The following is a 20,318-nucleotide window of genomic DNA, read 5'->3' as shown; positions in this document are numbered from 1 at the left end:
AAACTGGTCATCTTCTAAATCTGGTGCTGATCTGAGCTAACCAACTTCCTGTAATATCAGCAAATACTTTTGCTTTTGTAAATCTGTTTTTCCCTCCATAATGGGGTGCCAGCGGGACCAGAAATTCTTTGGATCCAGGAATGCGCTGTTTGGCAGGAGGAACAAAGAAATTGCTCATCCAGAAGGGCAAAACAGGACTAGTGGTTTTGTTTTCTGGGGAGAAACCACGTGGAAGTCAAGCCAGCAACTCCTGCATGCCATCAGAAAGGTGCTGTTGGATGCTACTTTAATGAGAGACATTGATATTAGTCATTAATGAGAAACATCTTCAGTAACTAAAATACAGTCAGGTCCTGCAATTCTTCTGAGGTTCTCTGCCCATTAATATCAGGCTCTCCCTGAAGTTGACAGGGCAGCTGTTCTTCCTGGCCTTCTGGAAACAGTCCAGCTATGACACGTTCCTGATATCCCTTAGCTGCAGGGCATGTTTCATTCTGCTGCTCCAGGCAACTCGATAAAGGCTCCTTCCACCCACTCCAGTTAACCCGCCCAGACTGTAACAATACAGCACTCACGAGGGATCGTGCCCATTTGCTCAGTTAAAATTCGTTTAAATTGGTTGTTTCATACAAAGGAATACCTTATTTGATTTTATTGTGTTTTCTGAGCCAACAGTAATAATGCTAGATGCGTATCAGAGGGCAATTGCTACAGTTCTTTATGAGTAAAGTTATTTTTAAGAATCATTATCCTTTTCTTGACACCAAGATTTTATGCACCATAAAATAAAACCTGGTTTCCACCCCTTAGAGAAAGAGGGGGAAAGTCTTTAGCTGCTACATAATATAAGAAATCACGAACCTTCATTTGCACTGTTGTATTGTCCTTAATTGTCCTTATTGTCCACTAAGGACAATTTTTCCTACAGAAAAAGTTGACACTTTTTTTTCTTTCTCTCATTTGAGACCACCGGAACGATCCTTGCTTTTTTATTATTTTACCTCTGTCTGTGGAGCCCCTCCATGGACGTGAACACCTGATGGATGTGCATCCCTGTGCCTGGTTCTGGAATGACAGCAGTTACCCACCCTGCTCCCCCTGGACATCAGGTGTCACAGAAGCACAGAATCGATTAGGTTGGAAAAAAAACCTCCAAGATCATCGAGTCCAACCGATGGCCCAGCACCACTTTGTCAGCCAGACCATGGCACCGAGTGCCACGTTCAGTCTTAAACACCTCCAGGGATGGTGAATCCACCACCTCCCCGGGCTGCCTGTTCCAATGTCTAATCACCCTTTCGTGAAGAAATTCTTTCTAATGCCCGACCTAAACCTCCCCTGGCACAGCTAAGATCTCATCCCCTTGTCCTGTTTGGTTCCCCGGGAGAAGAGCCCGACCCCGCCTGGCTGCAGCCTCCTGTGGGGAGCTGTACAGAGCAGCCAGGTCCTCCCTAAGCGTCCTTTTCTCCGGGCAAACACCCCCAGCTCCCTCGAGGGCTCCCCTCAGTGCTCCGGGTGCTTCAGTTCTGCTGCCCTTCTCTGGACTCGTTCCAGCACCTCCATGTCCTTCCTGAGCTGAGGGGGCCCAGAACTGGACACAGCACTGTCACCTCCCCATGTCATCCTGAGGGGACGGGGAACGCACAGCGCGCTGTGCGAGGGGAGGCTCAACTCTCAAGACAAGGAGTGGGGACGTGCGACAGCGCGGGGCCACCGGCACCCTGCTGGCATGGGGACAGCCCCACCGCGGGAACAGCTCCGGAGACTGTTCTCTCTCCCCCGTCCCCCGGCTGCTCCCCGAGCCGCTGCACGGCGAGCGGCCATGTTGAGGGCGGGGAGCGCGGAGGGCGCGGAGGCGGCGCCGGGGCCGCAGCGGGCGCGGCGCCTCCCGCTCCCACAGCCCGCTGCCGCCGCCGCTGCTGTCGCTCCCAGCGCCCGCTGCCGCCGCTCCGAGCCGCCCGCAGCCGCCGCCGGCCGGGCTGCGCTCCATGGCGACCCCCAGCCCCTGCATCGTGGTGAGTGCGGGGGCTGCCGCCCGCGGGACGGGGGATGCTGGGCGCCGGGGCCGCCGTGCCCCGCCTGCCCCCCGGAATACGGTGATCCGTGAGGGAACGCGAGGGGTGGTGGCGTGGCGTGGCGTGTGTTGTGTCGCGTCGTGTCGCGTCCCTGGGCGCCGGGAGCCGCCGCCCCGCGGAGTCACCTTGAGGGCAGCCCCGGCCTCCCGGCGCCGGGCCCGGGGTGTCCGTCCGTGCCCTCCCTGCCCCCGGCCGGGCGCGTCCCTTCCCGCAGCGGCCGCGGGAGCCTCGGGATGGGAACCGCGGGATCCCGAGCCCGAGGGCGGCGGGCAGAGCCGGCGCTGGCGCCTCCGGAGCGAAGGTGGAAGAACTTCCCCCGGCGCGGCACAACTTCCTATTCCTGTTGCTGTTCCCGGCGTGCGGAGGCTCTGGTCGGGAGAGCCCCACGTGTGTGAGCTGGGTCTGGTTCTGCAGGAGCAGCATCCTTGATATTTTTGTGTAATTGCCGCATCAGCTAAGGCTCTTAATGCTCATTTTTATTTCTAGTTTTAAAGCAAGTGCCAGTGCTGATGAGGTGCGTGCGGTGTCTGATGGCCGAGAGCTGCGACGGCCGCGAGGTTGCGACAGTAAATCCCTGCAGTCCATAAAAAACCTGATAAAACCTGTAGGAAGGGCCCATTCCCTGCCAGATGCAGAACGGAAGGATTAGTAGACACGCTGGATATAACGATGGGTCTGACCTGAGAAAAACCCCATGAGTTTTGGGAAGGACCTGCCTTATTTCTTAAAATAAGTCCCTGTGGACTGCAGGGACCATGAGCTCGAGCTGTGTGTGGGTAGCTCACACAGGGTCAGTTTTGGATGGGATAATGAAATTCCCCAGATGAAATACTCATTAAAGATTAATCAACAAAAACCCCGTGTAAGCAGTTGTTGAACCACTGGCCATGTAAGTGTTTCCACAGGCACTGAAATAAGATTTGAGTTCTGCAAGGGTACTAGTAACCAAATTGGATACTTAAAATGCCTGCCCTGGTGAACTGTTAGCACTAACCTTCTGTTTTCCCTCTGAAATTCTTTTTCACACGGTAGTGTTCAGCTACATAACCAGAGAGGGAAGTAATTAAAAAACGACATAATTTTCAAGCTGCAGCAGGGTTAGGGTTCAAGGAAGGCTCTGTTTGAGGTAACAGTGTGCCCTGAACCTCAGCAGTGTTCAGTATCATTATGTATGTTTGCTAATCCCTTGTCCTAATTAATATGCACTCGCCAGTGTTGCAGGCTGTTTCATACAGGGAGTTTGCCCATGTGGAACAGGTTGCTGAAAGCTTTAATTTCAGATTCTGAATAATCTTGAACCTCTCCATTTTGCAAACTGTGGTCAGAGCAGAGTTGCTTCACAGCAGCATAACTTGTCATGCTCACGTAGCTCTCTCCTTGTCCTGCAAACTGGCTCGTGTGTTTTGTTGTGATCCAGTGCTGTGGAGATTTGGAAGGTGTCCATGTCAGAACCTCTGCTTGCTTAATTGCAGATGCAGGTTTTGCATTACACTAGGAAAATCAAAGGGGTTAAAAAGCTTGATTATTTTTGTAGTGGAATATAGAGTTTCACTGAGGTGTAGTAACTTCAGTTTCCTGCTCTCCAGTGGAGGAGAACGTTGCAGGACTTTCACACATTGCATTGCATAACATCTCACAATATTTCAAGTAACTCTTGTGAACTCTTAGATTACACTTTACTCTGTGTTCAGTGTGACTGATGTTTTTAGAGGGGGGAACGTAAGGTGGTTCTGATGGGCATTGTGGGTTTGATAGGTTTTACTCATGGGTTTGATAGTTTTTACTGAATAAAGCAAAGGACTTGAAGTTTCTCAGCACAGACTTTCTCTAAGGCTTTGTAGAAATCTCACCTTGTTTCCTTTTCAGATTGGCGATGATGAACAAGGTTACGACCTGGATTTGTTCTGCATACCTAAACATTATGCAGATGATTTGGAAAAAGTCTATATTCCTCATGGGCTCATCATGGACAGGTTTGTTTGACTTCAGACAGTACATTGATTCCATGAAACTGGAATAAACATCTTACAGTGATAATTTTACTGCTTGGAGACTGTCTGAATAGATTACATTTAATTAGAGACTGGAATGGACAATTAATGTCGTCTTCTTTTTTTTTTTTTTTTGGCTTTGGAGAGTTTGTACATTTGCAGTCATGCTATTCTTTGAAAATTAGTCATAATTCTCAAGCAGAATTTTGCAGCATGTAGCAACGTAGGACTTTCTTTCTGTTTCTTTGATGTTTTACCTTCTTAAAATCTAACTAGAAGATGTTTTGTTGTGTCAGTTCAGTCTGAAAATACGGGCTCTTGAATTTCCATAAGATATTAATAAAGGTAAACTATTCACCACATAATTTTAGACTCTCCACCATATCATGTTGATATGGTGGAAAAACAATGTCCAACTTTCTTCTGCCTTCAATATCCTCTGCAAATATTAATCTGTCACTTCTGTGGTTTCTGAAATCTGTGATGTGCTGTGCAAGTTTTATCTTGTCTGATCAGAAATGTGTTCACAAGCCTACAAGACATTTTCATTTTACTTTGTGGCTGAAAGTTGCTAATTTTTTTTTGTGAGATTGAACAACAAATTCAGTGAATTTAAGCCTTTTATGAGTGGTGCTGGATGGGTCTTCCAGGGGATCTTGTGACTAGGAATGCATTTAGATTTTCCATGGTTCTGTTTGACTAGACACAATGAACATCCCTATAAAAATTTATTTTTTAATATTAAAACTTTACACTGGAAGTCCATATAGAGGAAAAAATTGGACAAAGTACATGTCATTAAGGAATTGATGTAAAGTTTCTAATGGTTGGCTTTCTCTGAGAAACCTGCTGTCAGCTGGCACACAATAAATGCAGACCATGCTTTCTAAAATAAATGGCAAAATAAATTTAGAAACCATTATTGCAAAAAAACAGGGCAGCGTTCTCTTGATCTGCCTTGCTGTTATTGTATTCTGCTTTCAGGACAAATTTCTGGCATTCTGATTTGGCAAATTAACATCAACTCTTCAGTTTGCAATTTGAGTTTTTTTGCTCATCAGCTGTTGAGGGCCACTGCCTTTGGGGTTGTGTTTGCTTACATTGCTCTTTGCATGGAAGCTGAACCTGTGTTTGGAAGGAGAAAACACACCTTCATGTCTCTTATCTGACAGTGAAACAGTTTCAGGGTGTTCAGCTTTGCTTTGGCTGCCTGTGATGTAGGAAAACAAGTGCATTTGGCAGCGCTACTGTTGGATTAACCTTGAAAAGCAAAACTTTGCTGAGCAGTAAGGTGTAAAAGTGACCGAAGTGGTGGGCAAATATTTCCAGTCAAAACGTGTTTCCAGGTTTGCTGTGTGTGTTTGCTGCTGCTAGGAATATCAAACATTTCTGCTGTGATGGACAAGTGAAGTGTTATGACAGCTCACTCTTCCTTGGTTTTGTTTAGGACGGAGAGACTGGCACGAGAAATTATGAAGGGCATGGGAGGACACCACATTGTGGCACTCTGTGTACTCAAGGGTGGCTATAAATTTTTTGCTGATTTATTAGACTACATCAAAGCCCTGAACAGAAACAGTGACAAATCAATCCCCATGACAGTCGACTTCATTAGGTTGAAGAGTTATTGTGTAAGTATGCAGTACTGTGCAATTTTTAGCTAAGTTGACTACAGGTTATTAACAGAGGTGGTTGAATATTGTTACTGCCCTAATATGCTAATATTAAACAAATAATTAAGGGAATTAAGAGTCACAAGCCAATTTACTCTTTCTCTACCTTATTATATAATGTGTTTTCTTTTAGACCTTGATATCTCCTCACCCCAGTGAAATCATTATCTGAGGAGAGGGACTCTTTACATGTCCTTTACTTGTTCAGCAATTTCCTCTCTGCCTTCTACCCCATCTCTAAAGCTGCAGGTCTAGACCAATGCAGAGAATTCTCCTGCAGCTGTTATTACAAAAATTTAATTCTGAGAGTTTTTATATGGCCCAGACATCATTCTTGGACAGGATGATTTGAAAGCTGCATAAATGGTTCCCTGTCTCATTTTTGTTCTGATGAACCAAACAATGAACAAAGTTAGTTGTGTTTGATCATGAGGAAACACTAAATACATAAACCTAAATTTGTGATTAAGAGCCTCTGAATATGGCATTACATTTTCAAGACAAGGCATAGGTTGCCTTGGGTTTAGATTTTTAGGGAAATAATTTCTTTAGATTCTGAACACAAGTATTCAACTTTGTTGGGAAACAGAGCATTCTGTAACACGAGTTAAGGTGTTTTTTAGGTTTTACAGAAGGAAGCATAGGGTTACGTTATGCAGGTCAGGGGAAGAAGCAGGTGTTTGTCAGCACAGTATGATTTCCAGCTTACTGACAGCCAAGTCTCATGTTTTGGGATTTCTGAAATTGATTATTTTTTCCCTAAGACCATCTACAAGATGGAAATAATGACATTTTTTGTTTCAGTTTAAAGTGTTTGAATACATTGTTTCACAATGTTATGCTGTTTGTTCTGTATCAGCAGCTTTGCACTGAAGTCAGAGTTACTTCTCACAGCTGTAGACCACTCCCTATTCCAGCAGAAAAACAGAGATAACTAATTGAAAAAATCACTCTCATGTTATGTTTCATTAAACTGTGAAACTTAAGATGGAATTATTTACAGACTTACTCTGGACTGTTGCAGAACTTGATAAATCCATGATTCCTCTCAAGCCCTCCATTAAAGTGTGATGACAAAGCCAAGAGCTGCGTGGGGCTTTGGTGCAGTCCCTGTGCAGGACAGGCAGCCCTGGCTGCCCGAGGCTCACACACAGAGCTGCCTGTGCAGGGGTTACCTGGACACCACACTCAGGTTTGCAGAGCACGAGGCACTAATTCAGTTATGTGCTTTAATGAGAGTGCAGGGCTGGGCAGAAGGGCTCCTGCCAGCCTTTGGTTGTATCTCACAAGGCACTTTGTGCTTGTGCGCTGTCTTAAAATCAGAGTCTGAGCCTCTTTTCTGCTGTGCCTCCCAAAAGGAGATTTAGTCCACTTCACCCCAAAGCCCCCCACACCCACATATTCTGCCTGTAAAAGCTGCAGAAAACTGAATGTCTCTATTACAGAATAGTAGGTTAAAAAATAGGAAATTATGACTTCCACCTGTTTTTTCGTGGAGTGGAAATTGTGTATCTTCTGCTTTCTCCACTTAGGAACACTTCCAGTAACTTGATTACCTTGTTTAAAGAATCAGTACAAAGACTACACCCTTCGTGCTCTCTACTTTCTAACTCAGAAAAAAATACTGGAGAAATAGTTTGGAACACCTGAAAAAGTCTCTGCTAAAAAGCAAGGCTGACTTTTAACTGGTGTCCTACGTGTGCTTTGGTTAATTTCTTTACTATAGCTGTTTTTGTTTATTTCCCCTCAGAATTACAGTGCCTTGATATTAATAGGGGAGAGAGCAGCAAAGTAAGTTTCATGGAGATTACAATCCTGTTTTTACTACAGAAACAAGTGGATGAGGAGAAAAGAAGGGAAATGTAGACAGAAAGCTGTTGAAGTCAGACATTTTCCTTGAGGTGTTGACTTGAGGGTTTTTGATTTTGTCAGCCAGTTCTATAAAAGAATGTTTTCTGTTCTGGATGAGTGGAGCTGCTATGTGATGCCTCCACTACACTATTCATGAGCATTTCTTTTCTGTAGACTCTCTTAGGTGGTTATTAATATCCAAATCTAGGTCCTTTAGATTGCATAATTTGATAGACTGGATAAGATTATCCTGTCATGGACATGTATGTAACAGCTTGACTGGGTCTTCCATCAGTAATAGTGTCAGAGTGCTAAATCTGCTCTGTAGTTTTGATCTGTGCTTTGCTGCAGGAAGGGATCTGTGTTCAGTGGTGTGAAAATCATCACAAACTGTAATGGACAGTTGGAAGTGGAGCTTTCAGCTCTCTTGTTGCTGTCTCTGGATGTGATTACTGGATCATGCTGCCTGCCTTTACAGACTGGATAAAAGATGTTAAAAATATCCTGGTCGCATAAATGAAGCAGAATGGACTTTTGTAATGGTTCTGTAATTTATGTAATTGAAGTTCTGTTCTTGTTTCAAACTGATCATTTAATATTTACAAGCATATGGGGATTTTTTTGTCTTGCAATGCAAAATTCATACTGTACTGCACCCAAAACAATAGTATAAGAAAGCTGACATGATCAAGCTGTGATTAAACTTTACTTGTAACTCCAGTTTTCCAAGTCCTTACAGATGAATTTTAAGGATCTGGCAAGCTGTTAAGAAATTTTAAGATAGTGTTTGTGATCAGATCCAGCTCTCAGTATTCTTGACAAACAGTTTATTCTGTTTGTGTTATAAGAAGAATGGCTTTTCACCAGTCTCCTGCATTTAAGCCTGGATATGAGCAAATGTAGCTTGTGTCATCATGAAGGGCAGCCAGAAGTCAGTGGATGTGTTGCACTGTCACGGGTGAAATAGGGATTTTCAGTGGAGTATGTGGTACGTTCTCATTAGGCTGGTCACAGCAGTATTCTGAAAGGTCTCTGCTAACCAAACCTTACAGCAGATACTTAAGGAACTTAAAATTCCACTTTAAAAGGTGATCTTGGAGTTACTTGAGTCAGGAGTTACAGTCTTGTAAACCATTATTGTTTTCCAGCAGTGACAACAGGCAGTGAAAACAGATCTAAACAGTAAAATTCTGATGTGTGAAACCATGAAGCATTAAAGTCTTACCAGTACTGAACTCGGAAATAAGGCTCCTGAAGATAATTAAAACATTGCTTAATGATTAAACAAAGTTCTTGCCAGTGGAAATCTGGTTATAACCAATGTCAGAAATCTTTAACTGTTTTTTCACCCTTTCATTGCTCAGGAACTTGGCACCTGCATATAACATCTAACATGAACTGTGAGACACTGTCGAGGTTTAAAGTTGGTTGAGTGTTTTTAGCAGAATTTAGATTTACTGAAGCAAAATGCAGTGTAGTGATGGTGTACCTGTGTTGCTGTTCAATTGTATAAGAAGTAATTTGATTTGTTACCAATATTGGCTGTAAACTAAGCATAAGCTTTTCTGGCTATTTTTGTAGCTTATTGTTCTAAATAGCAATCAGTGCCTTGTTTGCTGGCTATTCTTGTTATGATTGCCTATTCTTATTCAGAGTAAGACTTTCCAAAGCAATAAAGTTTAAAATGTAAATTACCAGCTATACAGCATCCTGTAGCTTGGAAACCAGAAGAGTTTTTTGTCCTGTTTCTATATCTGTAAAGAATGCATACTAAGTCCTTGCTTTTTAGATACATATATCTATATAATGGTCACAGATTATGTGTTGATGCAAATCTCTTGTCAAACAGTCTTTTATCTGAAATACTCTCTTTAAAGTTGGCCACTTGTAATTCCTTTGTTCATAGAGATGCTGTTGTTGCCATGCTTCTGAAAGCTTTAACATTTACTAGTTGTGTACTTCACAGTTTTGACATTTACTGCAAGAAGAACATCAGTTTATTCTTGTCATGCAAATGTTCACCCTCCTCTTTCTTAGAATGATCAGTCAACTGGAGATATCAAAGTCATTGGGGGAGATGACCTCTCAACCCTGACTGGAAAGGTGGGTACAGCAGTGTGTGTGTTTGTTCCACTGAAGGAGTGGTGGAATTCACACTGTTGAGATGTGTAAGGTGCAGCCCACGTCAGGAACACAGGTCCTCATGATAGGCAGTGACAAGAGGAGGATGTAAATTGGGAATCTGCTTTCTCCAGTGATTCTATGGAGATCATTGAGCCAGATGTCAGGGGTTAAAGCACCAGTGCTCCTGCTCTGTTAGAACACATCACTTCCCCTTCTCCTCACACAGAGGTGATTTTTAAGACGTGTGTCAATGCAAAGGATGTAGGTATGACAGAATTGTACATGTCTCTGCAGGAGAACACTCTTCTCTAGAAGAATAGAAATTGTATAGACTCTGTTTTGATCTCTTTCACATATGTCTAGAATTTTCAAAGTGTGAATAATTCAAAGACTGTATCTAGCATGAGCTGTTGAGAAGAATCTCAGCTGTTATTAGAGCATCAGAAATGTTAAAGTACAAAGCAGTTGCTGTTACACATGTAAACATAGATAAATGGTGGTGCAAATATTTAAGTGTACTGCAAATGAGTTATGAAAATTAATAAGAAATTGTATGTTGTCTAGATACTAATTGATTTGTTTTTCTTTTTCTTCCTACCAGAATGTTTTGATCGTAGAAGTAAGTATTATGTTTCACTTGGAAGTTCTAATGTGTGACAAGTAAAAGAGTTCTAATAGAAGTTGTTCCTAAGCCAGAAAACCAGCCAGTTTCTGGTTTCAAGGTTTCCAGCTTCTGTTTTCAGGCCTGAATTTTGCAAGTGATCTCTGAATTTGAGCTAAGCTGTGTTTTGAATTCTCAAATTGCATTCAATTGCTATATTTAACCAGGAAAACATTCATCTAAAATGGTTTGTATTTTCTTGCAGTTTTCTGAGATTTTGTCAATTCTAAAATGTCTAATTTTCCCCTTTTTTGTGTGTTTGAAAAAGTAGCCTGAAAAAAAAAAAAAAGTGATACTAAGCATGTTATTGTTCTGGGTTCATCCCAGCAAGTTAGGAAACTAAACTGCAGAGGTAGAAAGAGATTCCTGGTGCGAGTATCCTAAAATACATGAAAAATAGATCTAAGCCCAGTGTCCCTGTGTGTAGTTTGTTTAGAGAATAGTGACACAGAGAATGCTAATTCTTAACTGGCATTTTGCAATTGCTGAATTCCCATTCCTCTCTGGTCACAGTTCTCTGGGTGATACCAGGTTCAGTACAGCTCAGTCTGATTGCCTGGTAGGTGTTGTTGCTTAGTTCTTGCTTTCATACCTCTGTCTTGATGAACACCATTGCTAATGTGCAGCCAATGTCACTTTCCTTGAGTACAGTTGACAATTTCAGGATGGGGAAGCAGCAGTAGACAGGAAAAGCAGATGTGCAATCTAATAATGTGTTAAGGCTCCAAATGTGGAAATGGCATGTTTGTAAGCAAAGAAACAACTATGGCAACTGGTGCATCAGCCAAAGGAAAGGATGTTTCCTCCCATAAAATGTGCTTCTATGTATTATTTTCCTAATTTGAGAAGGTTATATTATTCCACAGGAAGCACATGCAGTTCCAAAACTCCTACCAAAATAGTATGTATACAGCAGGCATTGTGTGATCAGTGGTGTCCTTTGAAGTATATTTTGCTTCAGATAGACAGATGTGTTTAATTATGTATCTGCTCCATTTCAGATGACTGTAATCCCCAGATTAGGTTAGTTTCTTATTTGCTTAGTGAATCATCTGTCCAGTGACTCGTCTTACACAGTCAGATATGAACACTTACTGATCACCATTTTAACTGTCAAATGGTAAAATGCACATCTATTGTAAATTTAATGTCTTGAGTGCTAGGCTTTACTGCATCCCTTTAATATCCAAAAAAATTGTGTACAAAATGGAAATTTATCTCCAATAAACAGCTCAACACACAACAGAAAATCAGTAATAGGTTCTGCTTTTCTCTTAGAGCATGGGAGTAGCTGTTTATTTACCAACTTTGATTTTTAACTGTATACCTGTGCATCTTCAACTTCTCTGGAGTTTAATGATTAAAAGCATTGAGTGTTAATGGTAATGCTGACAGGTGCTCTGTTGAGTTTGTTGTTTGATTTTTATTTTAATTAGGAGTCATAGGAAAATCAGCTGAAACCAGGATATTGCTGCTTCTTTGCTGTCTGCCTCCTTCACTTCAAACAGATTTGATTTTAGGCCAGGGCAGAGACTGTCCCTCTTAAAGATGGTGTGATTGTTTAGTGCAAATGAGGAGGCCATTTCTGATGCTTCAGTTTCAAGCCATGTATTCTCTTTTTATTTTCTGCTTCTATGTGCAGTGAATGGGATTAAAATGCCATGTCAAAATTTATTTTAGTATGTTTTAAACTTCAGAACTGCACTCAGACTTCCCTGTGCAATTTCTTCAGGTATTTCTTGGCTCTGTTAAGTAAATTGTACTCCTTTTCCTTTAACTGCAGTAATGGGTTGTTCTGCCTGTTTTCCCTTCTTGCTTTTCTTCCCGTTGAATACTCTGTAACTGAGCTCAACAGCAAAACTAACATTACTCTTATCATACTCAAATTAAACATTATCTCGTTGCTGCAAGGAGCACAAGCCATAAAATATCCAAAAGGAGCCAAGCAGGTCATTGCAGTAACTGCTTGTTCAGCAGCTGCTTCCAAAGCCATGGTTATCCACAACAATTAAGCACTCTTGTTAATGTGTGTGATCACTTTACCAGCGTGGTTGTGTAAGCCCAGTGCTGTGTTTCCTGCCACCTGGATTTGGTTGTGAGCATTTTTACAGGCTGTAGTTTGCCATGTTTTCATGCTGCTGTGGATGAGCAATTTCAGTGGTAGAAAGTTGAAAATGCTGCTCTGACTTGTTTAATATTCTGTTTTACATGAGTGTTTTTATTTTCAGGATATAATTGATACTGGTAAAACAATGAAAACGTTGCTGTCTCTACTTAAACAGTACAATCCAAAGATGGTGAAAGTAGCCAGGTAAATGTTTGATGATTATTTGTGCTAGTTTTCACATTAAGAAGGTTAAAAAAAATCAACAAGTAAAAATAAACATAGAACACATTTCCAAGGAAGAGAAACAGTAGGGAACTTTTCTGCAGGAGTCATATGGTATGTGATCTATTGAAGTCTCTAATGTTTAAACTCCTAAAGCACTTTTGCATACTGTAAGCATATATATGTTAAGGATATTGGAAACACTGTTCTTTCCAGTCTTATTGCAGGAAGATTTCCTGTGCTTCAGAAGGGCATGACTTGTGCATGCCTGGAACACCTCTTGCCTATCATATTATGATAAGGTTTGTGGGCTTTTACCACTGAAGTCCAAGTATAGAAGTACCTGGAAGAGTTGAAATATTTTGGTCTTAAAAGAAATACCCTCTCAAGTTAATAGAGGTATTTTCAGCACAAATTTAGTTCATAAATGTAGACTTTAATTAGAAGGGGGAATAAGAAAAATTAGCAGTTGTCACTTATCAGTATGCAGTGTCTCTCCAAAGATGTTTGTTTCTGCTGGCACTGTCTGCAGCTTCACTATACTGCAGTGGTGTACCTGTGCAATGGAGGTTTTCTATTTTTCCTTCTTTAATTGTGGAATTTAATTAGTTTGCACACTAACATGAGTAAGTGTGTGGTATCCATAGTGCAGCTGAGCTTTAGAGGTCATTCTGTGAGAGTCACCCAGCCATATGCTCTTCCAGGCTTTTCTCCTTAGTTACACCTTTAATCAATTTGTTTCAAAACATTTCATAATTAAATAACTTGCAACCAACAAGAAATATTGAGGATGCTATTGTATTATTAAACAATATCAACATTCTTCCTACTTCTTTTTAAATTGCATCTGTTGTGCTGCTATGCTGTTGTGTATTTTTTAATAAAAGCATAATGATTGCTGGGGATTAGAGATAAAGCAGAGCTGGGTGTAATATCTAATCACTTGTGTTGCCATAACAATGTCAAAGCACTTGTTAGACTTACCAGAACAGCTCTTCTTGCTGATAATCTGGAGGTGACCTGCTGAAGGTGAGGCCATTGTGGATTTCTCCCTGGCCAGTTTTTAAATATGTGTCACTGAAAAGTATTGTAGCATTACAGTGTAAAATTAATATAATATAATATAATATAATATAATATAATATAATATAATATAATATAATATAATATAATATAATATAATATATAATAACCAATTTCCTGTATTTTAAACCTGTTGCAGTAATTTGGGTCTGCCCCAGGGAAAGACCTGACTAGGGAAATATGATCATTCTAGATAGTCTTATGTTCTAAGCATAACTTCTAAGCATTTCTTCTCTGTCTTATATCCATCTTCTTCTTTGCTATTTTTTTGATTGTTGTTTTATTGTTGATTGGGTTGGGATTTTTGAGTTTTTTTTCTTTGGTTTGGTTTGGGGTTTTTTTTAGGTTTTATTTATTTTCCTCCTGACAATTAAGTAGTTGTAGTAGGGAGATGTGAACTAATGCCAGCACTATTTTGGGGTTTCTTTGATCAAATTCTACACCAATTCTCAAAAATTAGGTCTCCCAATTAGAAGTTTCAGAAACTAAAATCAAACCTGTGACTGTGGCAAATGAAGCCACATCTTCAGGGGTGATCCAGGAGGGAAGGGCTCTGTGCTTAGTGAACAGAGTTAGGCTGGTCCTGTTTGCATTCAGCCATCTACCACCTTTTCTTTTCCTCCCTAAGTCTCTGTTTCTCAGGCAGACAAGTGTCAGGCCTGTGGGATTGTCTTGTAAGAGGCAGAAGTGCTCTGCTGAATAATGAGCAAATCAAACTAAGTTACCAGGGCATTTCTCTACCACAGTACCCCCAGCTCTGTATCTCTGTGCTTTTTACCCTTCTGATCATCAGAATCAATTACATTTTCTTTATGGGGGTAATTAACACTTCCAGTGAAAAGCAGTTAAGGACAAGTTGTGCAACTGCAGTTGAGGTCACGTTCAAGCAGCTAAACTTTTCCTTCATAAAACTTATGCTTTCATTGGGATTTTTTTCTTGGGCCACATCCCAGATTGTTGCCTCTTTACCTACAAGGTAAATTGCACCTGAAGTTCCTAACATACATAAAATCCCACTAAGTGACTTCTCACAGTGAAAATCCATCCAGATCAGTGTCTCACAGCCTTTTCCTTGCAGACCTGTTAGTCAGCCTTTAGGCTGTGAACCATTCATGATTCTAGGAGGTTTTGATTTTGTCATTATGATCTTTTGTACCTGCAAGTAAAGTAATGGTTTAAAATATGTGTAATTATGCTGTCAGTTATGCACACTTAGGCTTAACTCAGCTTCTCTGTCATCAAAACAGTCTCATGTATTTGTACATGGTGCTTTTGCCTGTTTCACTTGTACATTAATTTTATTTGACAGTTTGTTGGTGAAAAGAACTCCTCGAAGTGTGGGATACCGGCCGGACTGTAAGTGACTTTTGACAACCACTTTTCATTATTAAAAGTATGTCTCTGTATTGTGTACCTTTTGCTCAAAGTCCAACGATGTTCCAAACAGCTTTTCACTAATTATTCTTGATAAAGTTGGCTTTTATTTAGGTAATTTAAATATTTGGAATATATTTTGAGATAGTTAATCAGGATTTGTAACATTTGCAACTTTTTATTATATTGAAAATCAAACTTTGATATTTTGGTCTAGGTTATACCTTGTCATGTGCAAATTCTCTCAACTTGCATGTAGTCAAATGCTTCAGTCAGTGGAATCTGCTGGATTCACCTTTTGACACTTTTGGGAGTGATTTGTGTGCCTTAGCCTAGCTACCTCTGCCATTTGGCTGTCCCCAGGAATGTGGGAGGACCACCTGGGGTAGCAGGTCTGATAAAAGTGTTAAAATGTCTAAATTGGCACTGGTTTTGTCTGGGCATCTGAATTACTCCCTTCTTGTCCCCTCCTGTCTGTCCCAAGAGTGTTTGTGAAGGAACAGCATCCACAGCAGGCAGTGGAGGGAGTGACAGCTCCTCCTGCTTTGGGCAGGGCTGTGTGTTTTAACCGTGTTCCACAGGCTAAATTCCTGTTCCATTCATTATGGAAGTGAGGAGAATTGAGCAACAGAATCGCATCCTCCTCCTTTCCAAGTTTACACAATGCTCTGTAAGTGAAGCTTTTCATACCTCAAGGCTTCACTGAGGTGCTCCCCTCATTCAAGGACACCCCTCATTCCTGGGATCTCATTATAGGCTTAGCTGGGCTAATGGTGCCTTTGGAGCATCTTGCAGCAGATGACTTGTTCTGCCATCTGTCCCCAGAGACAACCTGTCAGAGCAGGACATGTGAGCTCTGAAGGAGGCAACAAGGCAGAAATGGCTGGGCCTCTATTTTATCCCTGTTTTGTGAGGCCCAGTAAGTGCTAAAATCACCTTAGTTTTTCTAGAAGTGCCCACAGCCTTTTATTTGAATTGCACAGTTTATCTCCCTGCTTTCCTCATTGTAGCCAGGGAGAGAAAAAAGACACAGCTTTCCTGCTCAGGAGTCTTTCATTTTAGCACAAGGGGGAAAAGCCCTTTGGAAATTTTATATTTTAGATAATTTAATTTTTTTTGGCCATTTTATAGTGTGTGTAGACAGGGTGGACTAGTCCTGCCTGACAAAGTGTCCTGCTAGAGCTGTTCAGCCAATCTGGAATGGCTGATGTCCTCTTTTTAGACAGACTTTTTGGGAGATAAAAATCACAACCAAACACAAAAAAACACCAACAAACCAAAGCCAAAAGCAAACCCAAAGCAGCCAACCCACACTGTTTGGTTTCTGAAACCTGCAACTGACTCTTCCTGCAGCCCTGTCTGGAGTGCAGGTCAGTGCTGGGAGGGGCACTCGTGCTGTGCTCACAAATCTGCTGCTGCTGCACTGGCAGGAAGTGCCAGGAAGGATTGGCACTTCTGCACTTATTTGCAAAGTCAGAGGACATTTTCAAGGAATTTTACATTCCCATAATAATATCCTGTCAGGAAATTTAAGAGCTTCCATTCATTTCTTGCAGACTAGCACCAGGCAGCTGTGTGGGACGCAATAAATGCATCTCTTTAATCTCCTTTAGTTGATAAATCAACAAAGTAAGTTAAAATTGTAAAATAGCTGAAATATTAATCTCAGGGTACTTGAGTGGAAGAAATAAAATAAATTACAATCTGTATCTATAAAATTCCATATTGTCTCTGTAAAAAGATCTAGTGAACTCTAGGAAGTTCCTTTTCTAACGCACTGGTGACTTATGGTCTTTTTCAGTTGTTGGATTTGAAGTGCCAGACAAATTTGTTGTGGGATACGCCCTAGATTACAATGAATACTTCAGAGATTTGAACGTAAGTAATTTTTCCCGTATGTTTTTCTCCATTTAAAACTGGGAGGAGGAAGGAAGGGAAATCTCCTTACATCATTCTCCCTGCTCTTTAAATCATGCCTCATATTCCAGTGATGAGAACAAAGCCTGAGAGCAGCAGGGCAGCGTTTGGAACTCTGATGAAACTAAAAAAATTATTTTGCTGCATGCAGAGTGGAGGCTGCACAACTGTCAGCTTTGAAATAATGTGTGAAGTTTCTTGTCTCACCAGATGTCTGCAGCAAATAAGTGCATTTACTCAGAGTTAAAGAAGAGAGACGTGGGAAGAAGTTAAGAAGGGTTCACATTTTGTTATTTTTATCATTAACTCTTCATCTGGGTCTCACCAGACCCAGCAGACATTGGGTGGGACAATTAGGAGAAAAGAAGGCAATGTGGAGATTTGGGGACCAAAAAAGGCCTAAGTTTTTCTGCATAAACAGTGTCAGAAGATTCTTCCTCCTCAAGTGTGTACAGCACACTTGTGTTGCTTTCAGAAGCTTGTTATTGATGTCAAACCTTGGTCTCTTAGGTCACTTTCCTAACAGGAGCTTTTTATTTTATTTTGTTTCAGCATATCTGTGTGATCAGTGAGACGGGGAAGCAGAAGTACAAAGCATGAAAGCAGAGTTCCAGTGACAACAGAGCTTTGAAATGTTTTGTTTACTGAGTCCTATCTTTCACAGGCTTCAGCTCTGGTACACCAGCTACACTTGTAGAATGCCCCAGCCCCATTGCCATATGCTTACTGTAATTTATTGCATGTACAACATACGAGCTCGTCTTGTTCATTTATATTTTAGAAATGTAAACACTTAGTGCAGTTCTGCACTCCTTATTTTGATTTGCACTACGACTCTACCGACTATCGCTGCCCCTGGTTGGGTTGTGCTGTTTGTGAGCTCCAGAGTCTAACTCTTGCAGTGGTAAATTGCTTAAACCTCATCAACCCAGAACTGAAATAGTTCAAGTACTGTAAATGTAAAGCATTTTATGATAGGGAAGTCTATTAGTAATATTTTTAAAATCTGTAATTTAAGTTTTATATTTTAATGCACAGATGTGATTGTGATTAATGGATAGTTGCACCTTTGGGTGGTAATAAAGCATGAGGAGCAGCCAGTTACAGTATCTGTAATCTCCAAGGGGCTCATCCAAATCTCCTGGAGTTGCCTTATTGCTGTAAAGGAAGTCTGGGTGAAAAGTGTGTTTTTTCTCTTTTCTTTTTGTTAAAGATGGAATGACAAAACAGAATGTTTAAAATCTAGTTTTAGTTGAGCTGCCTATTTCTGTTAGATTTTTTTTCTTTAAAAATATCCATCAGTCTGTGGAATTGCCTTTTAAATTTAAACAATTTTAATATATTTGTGGGAGAAAAAGAAGTATTGTAATGTTTACTTTATAAGATCTACAAAGCAAAGTACTTTAAATAAAGGCTGTCTCTTTAAAATAAGCCCCACACATCTATCCCATTCATTCTGTATATTAAAGTGCTCTTGAAATTTTCTTCTCAATAGTATTTTTCATAAGTGCTTGTGACAGTGAAGGCAGACTCTACATTTGTTACCTTTGTAGAGCTTTTGGTTAATGTAATCCTGTCTAAGAGAAGGTGATAAAAGTGCTGTGGGAAGATATTGAAACAATTGCATGTCCTCCAACCAAACCAGATTCCAGAGAGAGCAGCTGAAGCAACAGTCCTTTGTTCTGTCTTGGCAAAAATGAAGAGTAGAGGTTCTGTGTCCATTAAATATATCCGTGTGGGGGAAAAAAGCACAAAAACCCACAACCATTTTATAAGTAATCATTTTGGTTTGTTTCATTAGCACCTCTGTTCACGTGGAGTCCAGTTCTGAACATGGCAGCCCAGCTCACACCTGTGTTTGTGCTGTGCTTTTTGGTTCTTGTACATCTGCATGTGGATTCTCCCACCACATCCTTGGATTTAATGCTGCTCAGTGCCTAATACACAGTGGAGTTTTTGAAATACTCTGTTTTGAAAGATTTTTCTCTGGTTTGGAAGTTTGAGTCTGTACTTTTCCAAGAGCTGCACACTACTGCCCATGAATGGCCTGCTCAGTTACAGCTGACCTAATATTAATAATGTTAATAGCAGGCCTAAAATATGAATTCACACAATGTAATGCACATCACATGACCAGATTTCTAGGAGTTCTGTTTGTAAATTAGAATTCTCTTTAACAATATTAGCCCACTGATCAAAATTATACTGTAGGTTATTCTTTCAAACAGCTTTTGTTCCAATGCACTACAAAGTCAGATTGTATTTCTGAATTTGTCCTAAATCACCTTTGTGTATCTGCCTGTTCAAGAACTTGTGACTTGTTGCAAAAATACGCAGTGCATCTGCAAGAAGAGGAAATAGTCTCCTGAAAGGTTTGCCAGACACGGTTAAGACAATTACTCACACGGTGTGATTTGGGAAAGAGAGGGGGGGCTCAGTCAGTCATAACAAGGGGTTTATCTTTCAAACTGTGCTGGAGCGGGGAATTCCTGGTCTGCTGGGGCCAGGGGTTGGAATTGCAGGGACTCTGTGGTCACAGGAGAGGTTTGGGAAGATGCTGTTGAGCCACACTGGCCCCAGGAGTGCTGCAGCAGCACAGGTCTGCCTCCTACCACACCACCTGTGTCTGATGGAAAAGGTCTACACTGAAAATCCCACTGAATGTTCCCACATTTCAGGTGCTGTGGAGCAGACACAGAGGTTTTTTCACCTCACACAGGTGCTTGTCGGGTCAAGTTCATCACCACAGAGAGATTCCTTATTCAAAAGCTTTTGTTGGTCAGAAAATTATTTAGATGAAAGGTTACTCCCTCTCTTGCCAGAATAGTTCTGTCTACTGCAGCCTTTCACAGCAGCTGAGTGTGCACAACAGGAAGATAAATCCTCACTTGAAAAACGTTGAAACTGCAATTGTTAGTTTTTGTTTGGTAATTTTGGTTAAAAGACTGGGGGTTTAGTCACATCTTTGCAAGCTAAACACCAGCTTTATACAACCCAGACATATATTGTTAAAGCATTATGAAAGCACAGAGTGTCTTGTATTTGAACATTTTTATGTGCCATTTGAAATTCATTATAGTTCCACATTTTATGAATCACAAATGTATGCTGGAAAAATAATTTCGAATATTTATAGGCTTTGCTACACTGTCTCTCCCTGTGACATCTGGCATTTCTGTACATTTTGGTAGCTGAGACACAAAATGTGATGAAAAGTCTCTCTGTGAACTGAGCTGGCAC

General features: G+C 41.0%; 1 protein-coding gene across 1 annotated transcript; it reads left to right on the top strand.

The window, feature by feature from the left end:
* Positions 1-1,847: 1,847 nt before the first annotated feature.
* On the top strand, positions 1,848-18,509 carry HPRT1 (hypoxanthine phosphoribosyltransferase 1). Its single transcript, XM_064426648.1, has 9 exons — positions 1,848-2,015; positions 3,942-4,048; positions 5,514-5,697; positions 9,628-9,693; positions 10,316-10,333; positions 12,604-12,686; positions 15,097-15,143; positions 16,963-17,039; positions 17,631-18,509. Exons 1-9 carry the CDS (start codon positions 1,989-1,991, stop codon positions 17,676-17,678), a joined length of 657 nt encoding a protein of 218 aa, XP_064282718.1. The 5' UTR covers positions 1,848-1,988; the 3' UTR covers positions 17,679-18,509.
* The last annotated feature ends 1,809 nt before the right edge of the window (positions 18,510-20,318 follow it).

Source organism: Passer domesticus, chromosome 7 (genome assembly GCF_036417665.1).
Source record: "Passer domesticus isolate bPasDom1 chromosome 7, bPasDom1.hap1, whole genome shotgun sequence".
NCBI classification, from domain to species: domain Eukaryota; kingdom Metazoa; phylum Chordata; class Aves; order Passeriformes; family Passeridae; genus Passer; species Passer domesticus.
Note: the sequence above shows the minus strand (reverse complement) of the source record. Positions and strands in the feature narration are given on the sequence as shown.

Coding starts and splice junctions, on each gene's coding strand:
- HPRT1 (XM_064426648.1), top strand. CDS start 1,989: ATGGCGACCCCCAGCCCCTGCATCGTG. Junction 4,049..5,513: donor CATGGGCTCATCATGGACAG/GTTTGTTTGACT, acceptor GGTTTTGTTTAG/GACGGAGAGACTGGCACGAG. Junction 15,144..16,962: donor TGTGGGATACCGGCCGGACT/GTAAGTGACTTT, acceptor GGTCTTTTTCAG/TTGTTGGATTTGAAGTGCCA.